The 16,533-nt window shown below is 43.8% G+C and overlaps 2 protein-coding genes across 5 annotated transcripts in view; one reads left to right on the forward strand and one right to left on the reverse strand.

The window, feature by feature from the left end:
• The window catches only part of atrxl (ATRX chromatin remodeler, like), a 21,663-nt gene extending 10,576 nt beyond the window's left edge, over positions 1-11,087 (reverse strand). The window contains exons 1-11 of one of the 4 annotated variants that reach the window (XM_077592162.1): positions 10,975-11,087; positions 6,305-6,351; positions 5,855-5,952; positions 5,723-5,778; positions 5,468-5,496; positions 5,264-5,385; positions 5,038-5,154; positions 4,834-4,943; positions 4,667-4,734; positions 2,880-4,567; positions 2,343-2,403 (exon numbers count right to left, since the gene is read on the reverse strand). In XM_077592162.1, coding sequence (XP_077448288.1) covers positions 2,343-2,403; positions 2,880-4,567; positions 4,667-4,734; positions 4,834-4,943; positions 5,038-5,154; positions 5,264-5,385; positions 5,468-5,496; positions 5,723-5,778; positions 5,855-5,952; positions 6,305-6,312 — 2,357 coding nt within the window. In that variant the 5' untranslated portion in view covers positions 6,313-6,351; positions 10,975-11,087. Of the gene's footprint in view, positions 1-2,342; positions 2,404-2,879; positions 4,568-4,666; positions 4,735-4,833; positions 4,944-5,037; positions 5,155-5,263; positions 5,386-5,467; positions 5,497-5,722; positions 5,779-5,854; positions 5,953-6,304; positions 6,668-10,974 lie in introns of those variants that run through there. The other 3 variants (XM_077592164.1, XM_077592161.1, XM_077592163.1) reach the window with 3 other exon arrangements.
• On the forward strand, positions 6,977-16,476 carry pls3 (plastin 3 (T isoform)). The gene is made up of 16 exons (XM_077592165.1): positions 6,977-7,306; positions 11,031-11,136; positions 11,210-11,361; positions 12,213-12,342; positions 12,408-12,540; positions 12,667-12,748; positions 12,824-12,989; positions 13,085-13,227; positions 13,623-13,718; positions 13,791-13,986; positions 14,049-14,127; positions 14,679-14,796; positions 14,873-15,003; positions 15,119-15,242; positions 15,320-15,444; positions 15,772-16,476. Exons 1-16 carry the CDS (start codon positions 7,097-7,099, stop codon positions 15,902-15,904), a joined length of 2,124 nt encoding a protein of 707 aa, XP_077448291.1. The 5' UTR covers positions 6,977-7,096; the 3' UTR covers positions 15,905-16,476.
• The last annotated feature ends 57 nt before the right edge of the window (positions 16,477-16,533 follow it).

Genomic DNA, 16,533 nt, shown 5'->3' on the forward strand with positions numbered 1-16,533 from the left:
TCACAACAAAATTTATTGTTCATTATGATGGAAAATAGCAAAGGCTGGATGTCGACGCCTTAACTTTTAAACCTTGCTCTAACAGTCTCAAAATCAATGGGCATGCACCACCAATCACATCTTTTACAACTTGATGTGATTGGTGTCCACAAAGAATTGCATCAATCAATCAATTCTTTTCAATATATATATTTTTTCAATTATTTATGTGACAAGATCATGTCCATCACAAAAAAACTGACATAGTATATAGTCATATTTTAGTTCTTTTTTTTCTTTCTGTGGCATGTACACCAAAAGGTTTCAACACCAGTGTTCAACATAAATCAATGGAAAGGCAACTTGGTTTAAAAAGAAAAAGAAAAAGTAAAAGTATATTATTGCCCACATTTAAACAGGGCCTGTCATATGGAAATACATTTAATTTTTTTTAAAGGAAAATCAGTAGGAGAAAAAGCAGCAAACCTCAGGTGGATCTACAGAAAGATGCACTACAGTATTTGAATTGTATTTACAGTAATCCCTCGAATATCACGGCTTCACTACATCACGTTTTTTTTCTGGGGGAATCTTTTTTTGTTAATTAAGTTCATAAAAATGTGAAAATCCACGCTGAAACTCGCAAGCACTGAAGTAAAAAAAATAATATATATATTTTTCTTTAAAATTGGGGTGACCATACTTTGCGTTTTTTGGTCTATCGCGGCCTTGTCTCATCTACATTAACCGCGATGATCGAGGGATTACTGTAGTGATCCTCAAGGCATTGAATCATCAGGTTTCAGTGCCAGTGACAGCGAGACGTCCAATCCATTTGAAATGGGAGAAATTGGCAGTGATTGAATTCCCAGTTCAAATGGATTGGATGTTGATATCTGTCAATGACAATAAATGGTGTGAAACATGGAGGAGCCTCTGTCAGGGCGCTCATTGCCTTACTACACTTGCCTCTGTGTGCCATGAATCGAGGGCTGTATAACAGACATCTAATCCATTATAAAACGATAGCCATCTTTTAGTATAAGCGAGCTTTACGGCAAAGACGCTTTCTCAAAAGGATCTTAATGTGCAAATGGAGAATTTCTTTGATAACGAAGAAAATGTTTAGACACAAAAATGACGCTCTTAACTCTTGGCTTTTCTATCCTCGCACGAGATCATTTCTGCAGGAGTGAAAAATATTCAAATTTCCAAATCCTCTTTTTTGAATCTTGTTAAAGTAAAAGTCAGGCTTATTTATAAGACTAGCTTGTCAAAATGAACTATAGAAAAACCTTTAGGAGAAGCATGGTCTTTTTGGAGAACCCTTACCAAAGTCGCATGACGGAGGAAAGATCATTTGCATAGATAACATTCTAGAGCCAAAATGGCTGGCGTGAGCTTCAGACTACAGCCTGCCAAAATAGCTGCCCTCTCATTACTAAACATAATGTAACATGACATAATTGTTTTTTTTAATAAAATATATAGAATATTTTGAATTACCCTTCTTTACTCTTATAATCTTGATTTCCATTGGATAATTTTAACTATTTTTTTAAATTTTTATATATTAAATAGGTTATTTCTGTGCCCGGGGCATAGATTCAATGCCTTGAGAACAAGAGGAACTTGATTAAAATACTTTGTCTTATTTGGATTAACCTAAATTTAAACACGAGCAACTAATGATTTACGATTCAGCGCATGGTGAAAATCATAGCCAAGGTGAAGCACTTCCGTTTCTTTCTTGCATGTTGGATTATTTTACAATTTGTTTTAAATGTCTCATTTGAAATAAAAATCTCTCTTTCTTGCTCTTTTTTTTTTTTAAATTGATCAGAGTATAATCAAGACAGACAAGATTTAAACTTCATACTTCACCTGTACGAGTATATTACATTTGCAGCAGCAGTTCAAGGTGCCGCACACATCTTTGTTGATCGATTGTGCAGCAACGGATGGACGGTACGTTAATATCCTAAAATCTTTTCACAGCATATAAGCCTGCTTGTCATACAGGTCGGTCTATAAGGCAACAAAAAGTTCTTTTTTTTAGGACAATGGACTGCAAGATTCTCGTTGCTTTGCCCGGAAGGATCAATTGATACGATTGAGATAAACATTTGAATAAATCTTTTTTTTTTCTGACGACAGCCCCTTTGTCTTCCCACTAGAACGTGTATTTGATTGCCGGCGCTCGGCTGCAGCTACGTTTTGGCCTGGTGCAAAAAGAGCGCAACTGACTCTTGATGGCATTGGAGTTGGTGGATTTAGCACAGGGTTTGCTTCTCGAACTTGCAGTCTTTCTCCCAAACCGTGGCTGTTTTACACACACTACTTCCAGGCTTTTAGAACCATACCTATTTTCGGGGTCGTCGCCATCCCCTGCTGCCCAGGTGGGCCCAGCTCCATCCTCATCGCCTGCAAAATTAAGCAGCAATCAGGAATCGGAGGGCTCTCATAACCTAATCCAGTGGTCCCCAAAATATTCCAGAAAGGGCCGCAGTGGGTGCGGGTTTTCATTCCAACCTGTAAGAGGAAACCTTTCCACCGATTTGGTATCGTTGGAACAAAAACCTGCACCCACAGAGGCCCTCAAGGACCGATTTGGAGACCTCTGCCCTAATCCTTCCTGTCCTCTCTCGAGTTGAGTTGTTTTTTCATATTATATAATATATTGCATTCAGTTGATGGCAATCGACATCCAATTCGTTAAAAGCCGGACGACTAGCTGCAAATGCTCATCTTGCCATTGACGGCGCTCTCCCTACCCTGTCAACCTGAATTGGACATGGTCAATGTCAGCCAATGACGTCAATGAGTAGACCAAATTCCTTAAAGATATTCAACTCTACTATTTGGCAAATGTACAAGTTCCCAATCATTGTGTGACTCACCAGGTAAGTGATGGAAAGCTGGCGCTTCCAGTGAGGCGGCATCATCTGCGATGACTTTCATCTTTTCGTCGCCGCCGTCGCTCCCGGAATCGTCTTCGCAGTCGTCCTCGCTGGACGACGACGTGGTCTCGATCACTTCCTGGCGAGCGAGGCTCTCGTGCTTTCTGCCCAGCGCCATCACCTGCTGTCGAGCGCGACCTTCCGTCTCGCCCTGGACCAGGTTGGACCTGATGGTCTTCAGGCGCTGCATTTTCGGCTGGATCCCTAGGTCGTCGCTAGAGGAATCCGCGTCCCTTTCCTGGAGAGCTTTCGCCAAGGCGTCCGACTCGGGCGAACGGTCCACCCGCTTGCGTTTGCGGCGCATTCTCTCTGGCGATATCGGGGTGTTCTTGACCAGCCAGAACAGACGCTTCTTAGCCACTTTGGTAGACGTCGGAGTATCCTCGTCGTCGTCTTCGCTGCGGTGATCGTCGGAGCTCCGGGTCATCGCCACTCGCTCCAGGAGCGCCGCCGGGATTTCGTCCGAGTCGGAGTCGTCCCGGGCCTGGCTTAGACTTTGCTCTTCGGTGGTTTGGGGGTCCGTCGAGCCCGGAGGCCCCTCCGGGTCCGATTCGCTCTCGCTGGCCGGCGGGCAGAGCGACGGCTTACCCTTGACGTCGCTGGGACGGCGCAACGGCGTCGTCTTCAAGCGGGGAGAGCGGCGATTGCCTTGCTCCTCTTCCGGGTGGAGTGATGTGCTCGGGTGCTCGGCGCTCATTTTACCGTCGGCCAGAGCCGTCTCTTCGTTTCCGGACGCGTCCTTCCCCTGAAAAATCTTGTCGTTGGCGTCTCGCAGATGAAGCTGAGCGTCCTCCTTCACTGGTACGGGTGTAAGTTTGACCACTAGCTTTTTAGTCATGTTGACGCCAGTCTGGGAGGACTCCGAGTCCGACTTGGGCAGACTCAGTCCGGCGTTGTGCAAAGGCAAGTCCGGGTCCTGGCCCGCGCATATCACTTCTGTGAGAACTTCCTCTTCCGCCTGTGACGTTTTCAGCAACTTTCCGCCATCGGCGAGCGCCGCGTCCGCTTCCACGCCGGGTTGCGTGACAAAACTGGCGGTGAGTAACTCCTCCCAGCGGCTAGAGACGTCCAAGTCGGCAAATTCTTCTTTAAGGCTCTCCTCGAGTGCCGCCAGAGACGTCCGCATGGATTTGACCACTGCCAAATAAGACTTGAGATAGACGCTTCGAACACCTTGTTTAGTCTTTGTCGCCGTATGAATGAAAGCAATAAAGCTGGCGTTGACGTTGTTTGCCGAGTCCACCAAATGTTTGGCCTTTGCGGTCATATCTTTGGAGACATTTAAAGTGCTGTAGTTGAAATCGACACTCCCTCCCATAGTGTTGTGATCCCATTTTGTGAAGGGGTGGATTTGAGGTAGAGGAGGCACATGGTACAGTTCCGACTTCCCCGGCTCGGCTCTGTTTCTCTTGCGTTGCTGCTGCCACAGATGCTCCGTGTTTTCCAGCACGCTGTCGCAGGCTATCACGAGGCCAAAAAGAGGCTCCGGGTTGCACACGTAGCAGTACCAATTGCTTTCCAAGATACCCGAGAGCTCCTTTCGCCCCAAATTTCGCAGAATGCATTTCTTGCAAAAGGCATTACTGCAGAAATCACAGCATATTAAGTTGCCCCCTTCGGCGCACCAGCTGCAAAAAAAATGGGAGGACGGAAGAGAAGTTTCAGAATAAGAACATTCCGAGCGCAAGCTCTAAAAATAATTGTCGATTTTCCTATTTGAATCCTACCGGCACTGTTCGTCCATTCCATCTCCATCCTTGCTGATGTCGTCACTTGAGTAATATTTGTAACATGACTGCAAAAAGATAAAAATAAAAACAGAAAATGATGTTGTATGCGACAAGGACAAGGTCAAAGAAAAACAGGGTGAAAACATCATTTATGTTTTACTCACCTTGCAGATAAGCACTTGGAGAACCGGGTGGCGAATTAAGGAATCTCTCTGAAAGTGGTTGACCTGGCGGCCACAAGCTGTGCAACTGACAATTTCTAAATGTTCCCCTCCTGTAAAAAAAAAAAGCAAGCCCACAACACTGTTACACATGCTACATGCTCGTTGATCTTCCCATAGCAACATTTTCACCAAAAGTGGACTGACCACCACGTCTCCGTGAAAATTCTTTCCGTAAGACATTACTTTTCCGACTGCGGAACTCGGGACCCCTGAAGTCATCTCTGCCGTTATCTACAGGTTCGGGTCTGACAAAAACGGTGCCTGTGACAATTACAGCATAAAATATGAATGACACACTTTATATCATTACGTTGAGCTAACTCAATTGTTCCAGTATTAAAAGTCATGTGGTCAAAATGTCAAGATGTACCTTTAGGAAGGCAAGTGGCATCCGGGTGCCCGTTTGCGCCGAAGGGGAAATCTACATTGTCGCTGTCGTTTGAGTCGGCTGACTCGTCCAAGCCGGAATGCTTTGTTACAACAGAAGGTTTTCTGAAATAATAACAAGGCACAACTGAATATCTACCAGGTTTTCCTTGCCAGAGCACTTTGTATGCAATTGTTGTACACTCACCTTCTGGAGAATTTTGGGTCCACAATTGCCTGTGAGGAAGAAAAGTGACACGGTTAGACTGCTATATTATGGTATAGTTTCATGTCATTAATAGGATACAATTTTATCAACCTATAGATAACAAAGTTCTTTCATTTCACAACACTATTCAGTTTAACCAATGCCCCCAATCAGTCATACGTTAAGCAAATTTCATACCGTTTGTTTGGTTTACTGATGTATCTATTAAAAAGTTACTATTGCGTGTGCCAATACCTCCATCAAAGTGGGGGCTCCTGAATTCTCCACCAAACCATCCCTGTTTGTCACATCTGTAAATAAAAGACGTAAAAGGGTCAGAAAGCAATTGTAACCGATAGATGTAACGATAAATGTCGGCGACGTTACCATCAAGTTCAGCTGAGCCATTGCTGTCCTCGTGGGTGGATTTGGCCAAGTATTCGTTCAGCTTATTTACCAATACATTCAATTTGCTTGTCGTAGTACTGTAGTACAGAGACAGGTGTGTTAAAATAGTACAAAAACCTCATCTCTGGGGGTCCATTAAAAATAAAACTTTATGGTAACACAAACACATCCGTCCATTTACATACATACAACCAATTCTAATTACGCCCCTATGGGATGACTGTTATTTCTAACGGTGAAATCGGGGTATAGTTGGAGTAATAGGACAAACGTTTTATTTGTTAAAGAAGTTTTCAAATGAGTCGCTGGCGTCACCGGTATTGTCTTTATTCGGATTCATTCGTTTTTAGCGTTGAAACTGGCTGTTAGCCGTTTAGTTAGCCTAGCATCTGGTAAAACGGGTAGATCGCACTGGTTTCGGCTTTTTACCTCAACATCACTGCAGCAGTTGGCTAATCCTTCCAAATCCCAGTCTTCTGAGGATTGCAAAAACGGAAAAAACAATATTATTTTGAGCGCAGCATCATACAACAATAAAAGCAACGCGGGGGAAAAACATTTCACGTTAGATCAATGAAGAAATTCACTGCTACTGCTTTACCGCGCCACCTGTTGGCTCGGAGTAAAAGTACAACATTTGTTTTAGTTTTGCACCATTTCATATGAATACACACACTTTCGGCTATTAAAACCACTGGGAACCAGATTGCTGAACCAATTTTTTGTCATCAGCAGACAAAAGTCCATTGTACTGCCAACACCTCTTTGAAATGCAGTGAGACTTGAGGGTTAAAAACTGGGAAACAGACTGTGTGTGATGACTTTGATTTTTTTGCTTCTCGTTATTCCTCACTCACTGATTGGCCTGTCTTTTAATTCAAAACAATAACAAAATCTATGCTACCATACAGTTTGTTTATTCACGTGGGGCTGGTGACGTCACAACAAAGGAGGCGATCACAGAGTTTGGTGACGCCACAGATATGAAAGAGATCACACTGGGTTGTGACGTCACAGACTTGAAAGAGGTCACTATGAAGAAGTTTTACATACACTAAAGGCACAAAGTCTTCAAAGAAACTTTTGCGGCTAAACACTTCCCGTTGGGGTCTGAGGAGAACATTTGACTTTGAGATCTTCACTGAGCAGAACCTAGGATCATTTCAACCAGCATCAACGCAGCACTTGATTCCAGAGACTCGTCAGGATTTTTTTACTACTATGTCGGCCTTTACCACAACAAAGAATGGCGATTCGGTCCAAAACCTAAAGCCGCCTCAGCATCCTCCTGTCACCGGTAGCGGTCGGGCGGCAGGCGGTGACTCCGCTGTTGGGCGGGACAACAATTCCAACTTCAGCCTACTTCTCACTCGACGTGGAGGAGACAGCACTGCGAACTGGACGCCGTCCGGAACTTCAGGCGCACAGAGTGTGAGTACCGATTTCCTGTCGGGACTTTTTTTTTCTGGACCATCCCGGGATCTCTTGTCAATTGTAGCGTAGCCATTCTTTTCAAAAGTCCTATCTTCCGTCATCAATCCGAGGATACTTTGCTGTCCGACAAACTTGAACGTCTCTTGCCTGCTAGTAGCCTAGCTTTAGCTGTAGTTTTCATCCCCGCTTCTTCTAGTCTATAGCCTTAAAAGTGATCTTCAAGGTCTCCAAATAAAACGATTTTCAGGGGCTTGACAAACCTCGTTTAAAATGGACGTCCGTTTGTAATCGCTTATGAAACGCACACTTTACTCCAGTTATTGTTTTAAGTTCACACCCATGCGCAATCGGGGGCGCTGCGCCATATTTAAATCATTAAAACGCGCAACTGTTTTTGTGTAATCTAACTGGAGATCTTGTGATGATAGACATGTCCCGTTTGTCTTTTTTGACATTGTTCTTTATGGTTGTCCTAATCCCACTAAATGATTCTCATAAATGTCACTCTTATTATACACATTTCATACAATCAGTTCTTCCATTCTACTTTGTCGGGTGATAATCGCCAATTTTGTGACGTATAGGTCAATTTGATACAAATAATAAATTTCCATCGTTTTGATTGTCTAATCCCTTGCACTACTAGCACAATACTAATTCACAAATTAGTAATTTGCAACCATTGACTGCGATAAACGTCCAATTCATTTAAACTGACTCAAATGGATCGGACGTCTTCCGCCGTCAGTGGCAGCCAATGACTTCATCTAAATGTCAGCTATTATTATATTCGAAAAGATTTTAACCAGCAGCTCTATGCAAATTGATTTACCAGGTGTCACCATAGTCAGGACTCCAACACATTAGTCATAGTGTCAAAAATGGAAAAAAACATGTTTCTTGCTCTCCCACTTTGTGAAAATAAATTCTAAACTTTTCCTTTGTTGGTGTTCTATGTGGCCCGGATAATCTGCTATAACTATTTTGCATGAAAAATGTTTCCCCAGCTCAAAGTCACGTGATCTGGAATCTCGTCAGTTTTTTTAAATGCAGATGGGATGTTTGTCTTTTAAAGACAAACTAGGCTGTAAAGCCGCCGTGTAATTTGTGTGTTCCAATCCCTCACACTTCAATAGTTGTGTATGTGTGAGAACAGGTTGTCCCACTTTTTGTGTTGTCGCCAGTCAAAACAGGTGGCGTCACTTGCAGCAAAACACAAGGCAGCTGCTTGCTTGTCTTTTCACTTTTTCAGTCTGTAATTGTCCTAGAGGAAATAGTTTTTGCTGATTTCCATTGCTCGTTATTTGCTAGCTCATTTTTGCCTTCCCCCTCATATCCTAATCTGTTTAAATATATCATTTTGAGTCATCTTGTAGGTGTGTCATTCTGCGTGCGCTCCAAAAGGCTGCCGATTACAAACTTGCCGACCCGTTCCGTCGCATTCCTGAGTGACGGGAACGGGCGTTGAGTCCTTTTATTGAATTTTGAGTAGCAACGAGCGAGTTGTTCCAGTCGCGGCGGTGGATTCTTCATTTGAATATGTTGATTGATTGTGCCCCGCCTTGCTTTACATGATGTCAGATCTCTCTTTCCTTAGCAATATTTGCATGCGGAAGTTGCCATCATATTTTATCTGGGCCGCGCTTCCTCACGGTCCATTAAAAGGAATGTTGCAGGCGGTTGGCTGGGTGTGTGTGTGTAGAAAGTTAACCACATGGGAAGGTTGCCAGTCTATTTGTGTTTTGCAGTTCCTGCTTAACCTCGTGAATGAAGAAGTGCAGAACCGGCCGGGCGTGTCAGTTGCTTCCCCGCTCTCCTCTTAATGAAATCATCCGGGAATGATTCTCTAAATGGCTTGATGGATCCACCTAGAGCTTTTGTAAACACGCCTAGTTGCAAAGTGCCTTCCAGTTAGAAACCTGAGCCAGAGAAATCTCTTTTCCACACTATAGCCAGTCCTGGTCCTCTTGTTGTGGTTCCGCAAGGTATCGAGCAACTTGGGTGACTAGTACACCTAAACAAAAGGGTTTCTATCTCATGTTAGAAAATAGGGGTGGAGTTTGGAAGCTGAAATGATAAATGTAGATTGTTTTTGGTTCAACAATATTAAAACTTTGAAGATTTTTTTTCTTTGTGAAACCCTTTGTGAAGAATCCGGCTCTCGGCCAACATGAATGTGGCTCTTTCCTTCTGATCATATTTTGTATACACTGGCTCTTTGCATCTTTGAAGTTTTCTGTTTTAAAACATATTAAAATTCATTAGGGCCCATTAAAAACAATTAATTATATAAGATTGGATTTATTTATGCTGCTTCTGCCGTAAGGTGTGGCTCTTTGACTCTAAGTTTAAAAATTTGGCTCTTTTTGTCTGACTTATTTGGCACCCCTGCCTTAGGATATTTCCATTTTTTCCCCCAAATTAAAAATCTTTACTTGACTAGCTTACAAAAAGGATTTGGAGAATTTCTAGGTCAACAACATTGCCTACCAAAGCCCGAGTCCAGCTGTCCAGAAGACAACTGTCTTCGGAGCCTGACTCTTACTTGAGGCTATTGCTTTGGTAAGGCAGTTGGTTACAAGCGCTCCATTCTTCTGGGGCACCACCAACGCGGTGTCTCGCATTTGTCCGCCGCCATCTGTGGCCCCCGCTCTTGTGTGCTTAACCCCTCTTCTGTTTCCACTCGGCCTCTGTCGAGGGTGTGCGACAAGGGCCGGCGAATGAGGTAATGTGTGCCGCCCTTTATTGTGGCTGCAAAAGGGTTTCACATCCTTCTGGAGAGGCTAAATATAGCAACATGCTTGGTTCTTTTCTTGATCCTTGCCGGTTTGTTCTTGCCCAGCTTTTTTTGCTGAAGGAAAACATTGTTTTTCAAGGAGTCCGATTTCACCGGCCTGACTTTTTTTTCTCTCCTTCTTCCCTTCTTTTAATGGAAGCAGATTTATCTCGGTGATTGTTGAGCTAATCTCTGGGATGCACCGTTCCTGGTTTTGACTTGTGGAAGAGGAAGTTTAGTTATTTAGTCCATTGTTTGCCTAAGGGAACCTGACACCCAGTCAAGCAAACAATCCAAATGCCAAATGCTCTTTTAAGCATTTTTTTTCCTTTAACGATTCAAATGTCATTAGCAAAACTGCGGCCTTGAGAGAACCAGAAATGGTTTTGTCTGGTATTTGTGACTCAGAGCTCCTGAAACTCAGCGGTGTGGATTCCAAATAGGGAAAGGGGAACCCATTTCTGTCTGGAAAATGAGATCGTCACTCCAGTTCCAGCTTCATCTTTGTTTTGTGTGCGCCAGGAATGCCACCACACCGGTTTGGCCTTGGAGAGGCAGCACGCCCTCCTCGCCTGATCTGCACAAGGCCCCAGTGCATTCCTTGGCTTTTTTACTCAGGAAGGAGCAAAAAAAAAAAAGAATTCCTCTTTCTGGGATTCTGGAAGTTGGGGACTGTCTCAGAGGAGTGTGGGAACACATTGTTTTTGAAAGCAAAATAAGACGTTTCAAAAGTCGGCCTGACCTGTGTCGTGTTGTGGGGATATTCTGCTAAGTCTGACTACCATATAAAGCCTCAAAATATTCTTACATTTTCTTGTATGAAAGGGTTTTTAAGAAAAAGTCCCAATGTAAAGTTGATCTTCTGATCTGAATAGCTTTGAAAACTTACTTGGTGATGTTTTGGGTCTTGACTGGTGACATCTTCTTCTTCTGTTTCCTACGCAGCCATACATTTTGCTGACTGACCAGCCTCAGGTCAATCACAAAAACATGTCTGGAAAGATATCAAAAGAGGAATTGGAGGAAATACGAGAGACTTTTGGCAAGATTGGTGAGTTTTACAGTGCATACACTTTGCGTTGTTGTTATCCTAGAAGTACCAAATGGCTGTTCTCTTCCTTCAGACCTGGACAACGACGGCTATATCTGTTACGCCGAACTCAATGAGCTCCTCAAAGAGTCGGGCCATCCGCTACCGGGCTACAAGGTTCGAGAAATCATCAACAAGCTGGATCGCGACAGCGACAACAAGATCAGTTTTAACGAGTACCTTGCGGTGAGTCCACTCGGCTTTAGGAAAAGTGCCCGTTTTTTTCGTACCCCTCGCCCTCGTGAAGTGCCACTGTAAATATAAAAAGCCTCTGTACGGAGGAAGTGATGTCAGCCATGTGGTATTTTGGGGGGTTTTCTTTTTTCGCTATTTAATTTCACTGGTGTGGCAGAACTGCAGCAAAATGTTAAGCATCAAATCAGCATTCTGGGATGCGACTCACAAGCTGTTTTTATGATTCATTTCAAATGAATCCACGCACCCGCAAAAACTGGGTCATATGACTGAGTTATATTGACCCAGCGGCTTTGTGGAAAACTTGGTCACCGTTGGTCTAGTGTCTTTTTATAGCCATTTAGCTTCCGCTTGATGAGGCAAATGTCATTTTGTGCTGACTTGATTTCCCGAGATGTGTCATGAAGTCATCCCACACAAAAAAACAAGACGCAATGCGGCTGCAAGGTAGATGTTTTCGTTCCTTCGTCGTTCTTTCTGGGAACACATGCGTATTGTTCCGAAACGTTTTATTGGTAGCGTGCCAACGGGGAAACATTCCAGCTCCGCCGCCGTCTAAAAGCCGACCTTGGTTGCTCTGACTCGATAAAGACAAGCAGGAAAATACATTTTAATAAGTGGAATTTGCTACTATTTGCAACAAGCGTGGTTTTGCAAAATCAGCCGTTGAACACAATTCTTGTGGTCAAGCAGCATTTACTTGCGGGCTGAGTAAGTAGGTTCCACAAACCATTTCATTTTTCTTCTTCGATCGAGCGTAAAAACAGGCCCGGCGTGGTTTTTGATTCTTCTGAACGTGGCCAAATGCATTTCTTTAATTGCCAATTTTGATCTGGTGTCAGATCGTGAATGAGCTGAAGGGTTCCGAAGTAGCCAAAACCTTCCGTAAAGTCATCAACAGAAAAGAAGGCATCCTCGCCATCGGAGGAACGTCGGAGCTGTCGAGTGAAGGAACGCAACATTCTTTCTCAGGTAAGAAAACAATGGCCAAGAGTGACTTTACAGTCTGCCCAATTGACGTCTGTGCACTTTGACAGAGGAGGAGAGATTTGCTTTCGCAAAATGGATCAACAGTGCCCTGGAAAGAGACCCCGACTGCCAGCACATCTTGCCCATGGATCCCAGCACCGACTCTCTCTTCACGTCGGTGGCCGACGGCGTCCTGCTCTGGTGAGACTTTCTTCTCCTAACTTTAGTTTGACCTCTCGGAGACGTCAGGCCACTAACGGATAAGAAACCTCTCTAAGAAACGTATTGACCGCGGCTCCTAAACTGAGCGCTTTTGACAATCGCCAGCAAAATGATCAACCAATCCGTGCCGGACACCATTGACGAGAGGACCATCAACAAGAAGAAGCTGACGCCCTTTACGGCGCAGGTGAGTGAGTTCGTGGAATGGACAGCGCGAGGAAAAGGAATGAAGTGTGTGTGTGACCACCTGTGGCTCTTCCAGGAGAATCTCAACTTGGCGCTGAACTCGGCCTCGGCCATTGGCTGCCACGTGGTCAACATCGGCGCTTTGGACCTGAAGGCCGGGAAGCCTCACTTGGTGCTGGGCCTGCTTTGGCAGATCATCAAGATCGGGTTGTTTGCCGACATCGAGCTGAGCAGAAACGAAGGTAAAATGGTCACAATGTCCGCCGCCGCCGCCGCCATTCCATCCGTCAATAATCCATTCCCCCCCCTCTTACCTGATCGTTCTTAACTTTGACAGCTTTGGCCGCCTTGCTGAGAGACGGCGAGACCCTGGAAGACTTAATGAAGTTGTCCCCCGAAGAACTGCTGCTACGCTGGGCTAACTTTCATCTGGAGAACGCCGGATGGCAAAAGATCAACAACTTCAGCTCTGACATTAAGGTAGGCGCGAGCAAAGGTCACTCGCACAAAAGTCAGGATGTCGGCCCAACTTTTGGCGAGACAGCCATCTCATCTGGATAATAATATGTGACATCAGTCCCTATTTTAGCATGACCTTTAATGTACAATGTTTGTTCTTGGTTTCTGAAATCAAAAACGGCCCCCCAAAATGCAACTTACCCTTCAGTTCCGACCTATATATATATATTTTGCCTTTGATTGTGGATTCTTTTTGCTAGTGCAACTGAAAAATACGGTATGTAAGCAAGGGTAACATTAAGGTTAAATGTCAAGAGTCGGACAACTACGAAAACACGAGCAATTGGCGATATACGTACCTGTTGGTGGACGACGTACGTCGCCGCCGACGCCAACCTTCCCGTTTGATCCCCCAGGACTCCAGGGCCTACTTCCACCTCCTCAACCAGATCGCTCCCAAGGGCACCGAGGAAGGCAAACCGGCCATCGACATCAACATGTCGGGCTTCAGCGTAAGTAGCCGGCCGGATCTCGGGATGGTCCCGAGCCTCTCCGATCCAGAGCGTTGACGAGCGCCATTTCAGGAGAGGGACGACGTGAAGAGGGCGGAAGCTATGCTGCAGCAGGCCGACCGGCTGGGATGCCGACAGTTCGTCACCCCGACGGACGTGGTGTGCGGCCACCCCAAACTCAACATGGCCTTTGTGGCCAACTTGTTTAACAAATACCCGGCTCTGAAGAAACCCGAGAACCAGGACCTGGACTGGCATCTGCTGGAAGGTGAGTTTTGGGCAACGCGGAACGTCCAGGAAACCATCTGGGTCCATCTTTTGCCCTTTCAGGTGAAACCCGAGAGGAGCGGACCTTCCGAAACTGGATGAACTCGCTGGGGGTCAACCCGACTGTCAATCATCTTTATCTGTAAGTGCCAGCGTCCTATCTCCACGGGGCAGTTTTTTTTTACAAATTTGAAATAAGGTTTGACTAATAGATCATTTTTTCAAGATCGGCGATCGGTATCTAGTCAAAGTTATTTTCGCTGTTTGGGGGATCGTTCTCATAAGGGGCGAACGATTAATTGGTCCAAAACGGACTTTTTCAAGATGGTAATAAAGAAAGATTTGTATTTTAAAAAATCTTTCTTAAAAAAAAAAAAGAAAATACTATTCCAATAACAATAAATTAAAGCAAATTGTAATAAAGAACGATTAAAAAAACTTCTTCTTTAAAAAAAATCCTAATTCCAATAACAATAAATTAAAGCAAATTGTAATAAATTAAAGCATTTTTTTGCATTTAGCTCTGATTTTTTTTTTTAGCTTTGTTTTATCAAATTTCTTGTGACTTTACACGTCTTAGCTTTTTAGCCAGCAAAGTCCAAAAGTGTTTTCCAACTCAGTTAAGCTAATGATGAACTTTTGAATAGTTAGTTGTCCGCCGTCCCTAAAAGAATTCAAATGCTGTTTTTCCAGAGACCTGCAAGATGCAATTGTTATCCTGCAGCTCTACGAGAAGATCAAAGTACGCGTGGATTGGGACAGCAAAGTCAACAGGCCACCTTATCCCAAACTGGGTACCAACATGAAGAAGGTAAATATTGATTTCTCGTAGATTAGGGAATATCATCACGTTAGACTTTAATTTGTGTGGGTTTTTTTTGGTGCAGTTGGAGAACTGCAATTACGCCGTGGAGCTCGGCAAAACCACCAAATTCTCTCTGGTCGGCATCGGCGGCCAGGATTTGAATGACGGCAATTCTACGCTCACCCTGGCGCTGGTGTGGCAGATCATGAGAAGGTGAGGCCCACTAGATGTTTTTTTGGTAGTTAGCCAAACAAGATGATTTTTTTTTTTACTTGTAGTCTGAAAAATACGATGGTATCAAAGTCATGGGGAAATTGTGGCGTTTCAGGTACACCCTCAATGTCCTGGAGAATTTGGGTGAAGGTGAGAAGGTCAATGATGACATCATTGTCAAATGGGTCAACAAAACATTAGCAGAAGCTGGAAAGGGAACCAAGATTTCAAGTTTTAAGGTAACATTTCAATGAGTGTTTTTTTGTGTAGTTTTAGATAGGATAAGGACGAAATTGTGTGATTTTTTTTTTTTCAGGACCGGGAGATTAGCAGCAGTTTAGCAGTGCTACAACTGATCGACGCCATCCAGCCCGGCAGCGTCAAATTTGAGCTGGTTAAAACTGGAAATCTTTCTGAAGCTGACAAGCTGGAGAATGCCAAGTAAGCCCAAAACGTTTTTTTTTTTTTGAAATTTTCATTAGCGACTTGTATTAAAAAAAGTAAAAAATTCAGAGTAAAGACAATATTTACGGTCTTTTTAGTGAATTGCAAAAAAAATAATAATAATCGACTTGTCCTCTGGTGTAACTTGGTCCGAAAAATATGCTATTAATTTATTTTTAACTTGTCCTCTGGTGTAAAATACGCTATTAATGTTTAAAAAATCTGATATCATAATATTATTCATTTAAAGAAAAGCTACAATTCAAGTTTGACCAGAATGACCACATTGTCACATTTGATTTTTTTAATTTTTTTCCCCCCCAGATATGCTATTTCCATGGCGAGGAAAATCGGAGCCCGCGTCTACGCCCTCCCCGAAGACCTCGTGGAGGTCAAACCCAAAATGGTGATGACTGTCTTTGCCTGCCTGATGGGTCGAGGGATGAAGCGAGTCTAAAGAATGATCACTTTGCCTTTTTGGTTCCTATACTTTTTTTGTAAGAAGATTAAAAATCCACCAAATTGCAAGTTTCACTGCCTCTTTGAAAGACTTAATGAAGAATGACGCTGCCGCCCTGTTATTTAAAAAGTTCAAGTTATCGACGCACACCAGTACTTATCTCGCTTTTCTCCCCAGCGCCACCAAATGTTTACTCGTATTTACTCCTGCTGACGTAGGTGGGAAGTTTAGGACGCCGCTTTGGGGGGTCCACGCGCACTATAGACACACAAAAAAAGAATATGCTGTTTTTGTTTTTCTACCTTTTGTGGGACCAATACGTGATGTGACGTGAGTGAGCTCATTTGCTGTTCAGAGCTGGCCTTCTGTTGTTATTGTGTCCAATGAGGAGCAGCTCAGGACGTCTACCTTCCGTCCGTTGCCTTCTCGGAATTTATTTGGTTTTTGAGCGTTGGCCAAATAGAAAACGCAAACTCTGCTGCGACAACGGCCAAATCGGACGGCCGAGTTTTCGTGTTTAATCCAAAGTGCTTTGTGCGGAGCAATAAATATGACTTGGAATACTGAAAGCTTGAGTGTCCTCTTTTTTATATATATATATTTTGGAATTAGGAATCTTTATTGTA

Source organism: Stigmatopora argus, chromosome 22 (assembly GCF_051989625.1).
Source record: "Stigmatopora argus isolate UIUO_Sarg chromosome 22, RoL_Sarg_1.0, whole genome shotgun sequence".
NCBI classification, from domain to species: Eukaryota; Metazoa; Chordata; class Actinopteri; order Syngnathiformes; family Syngnathidae; genus Stigmatopora; species Stigmatopora argus.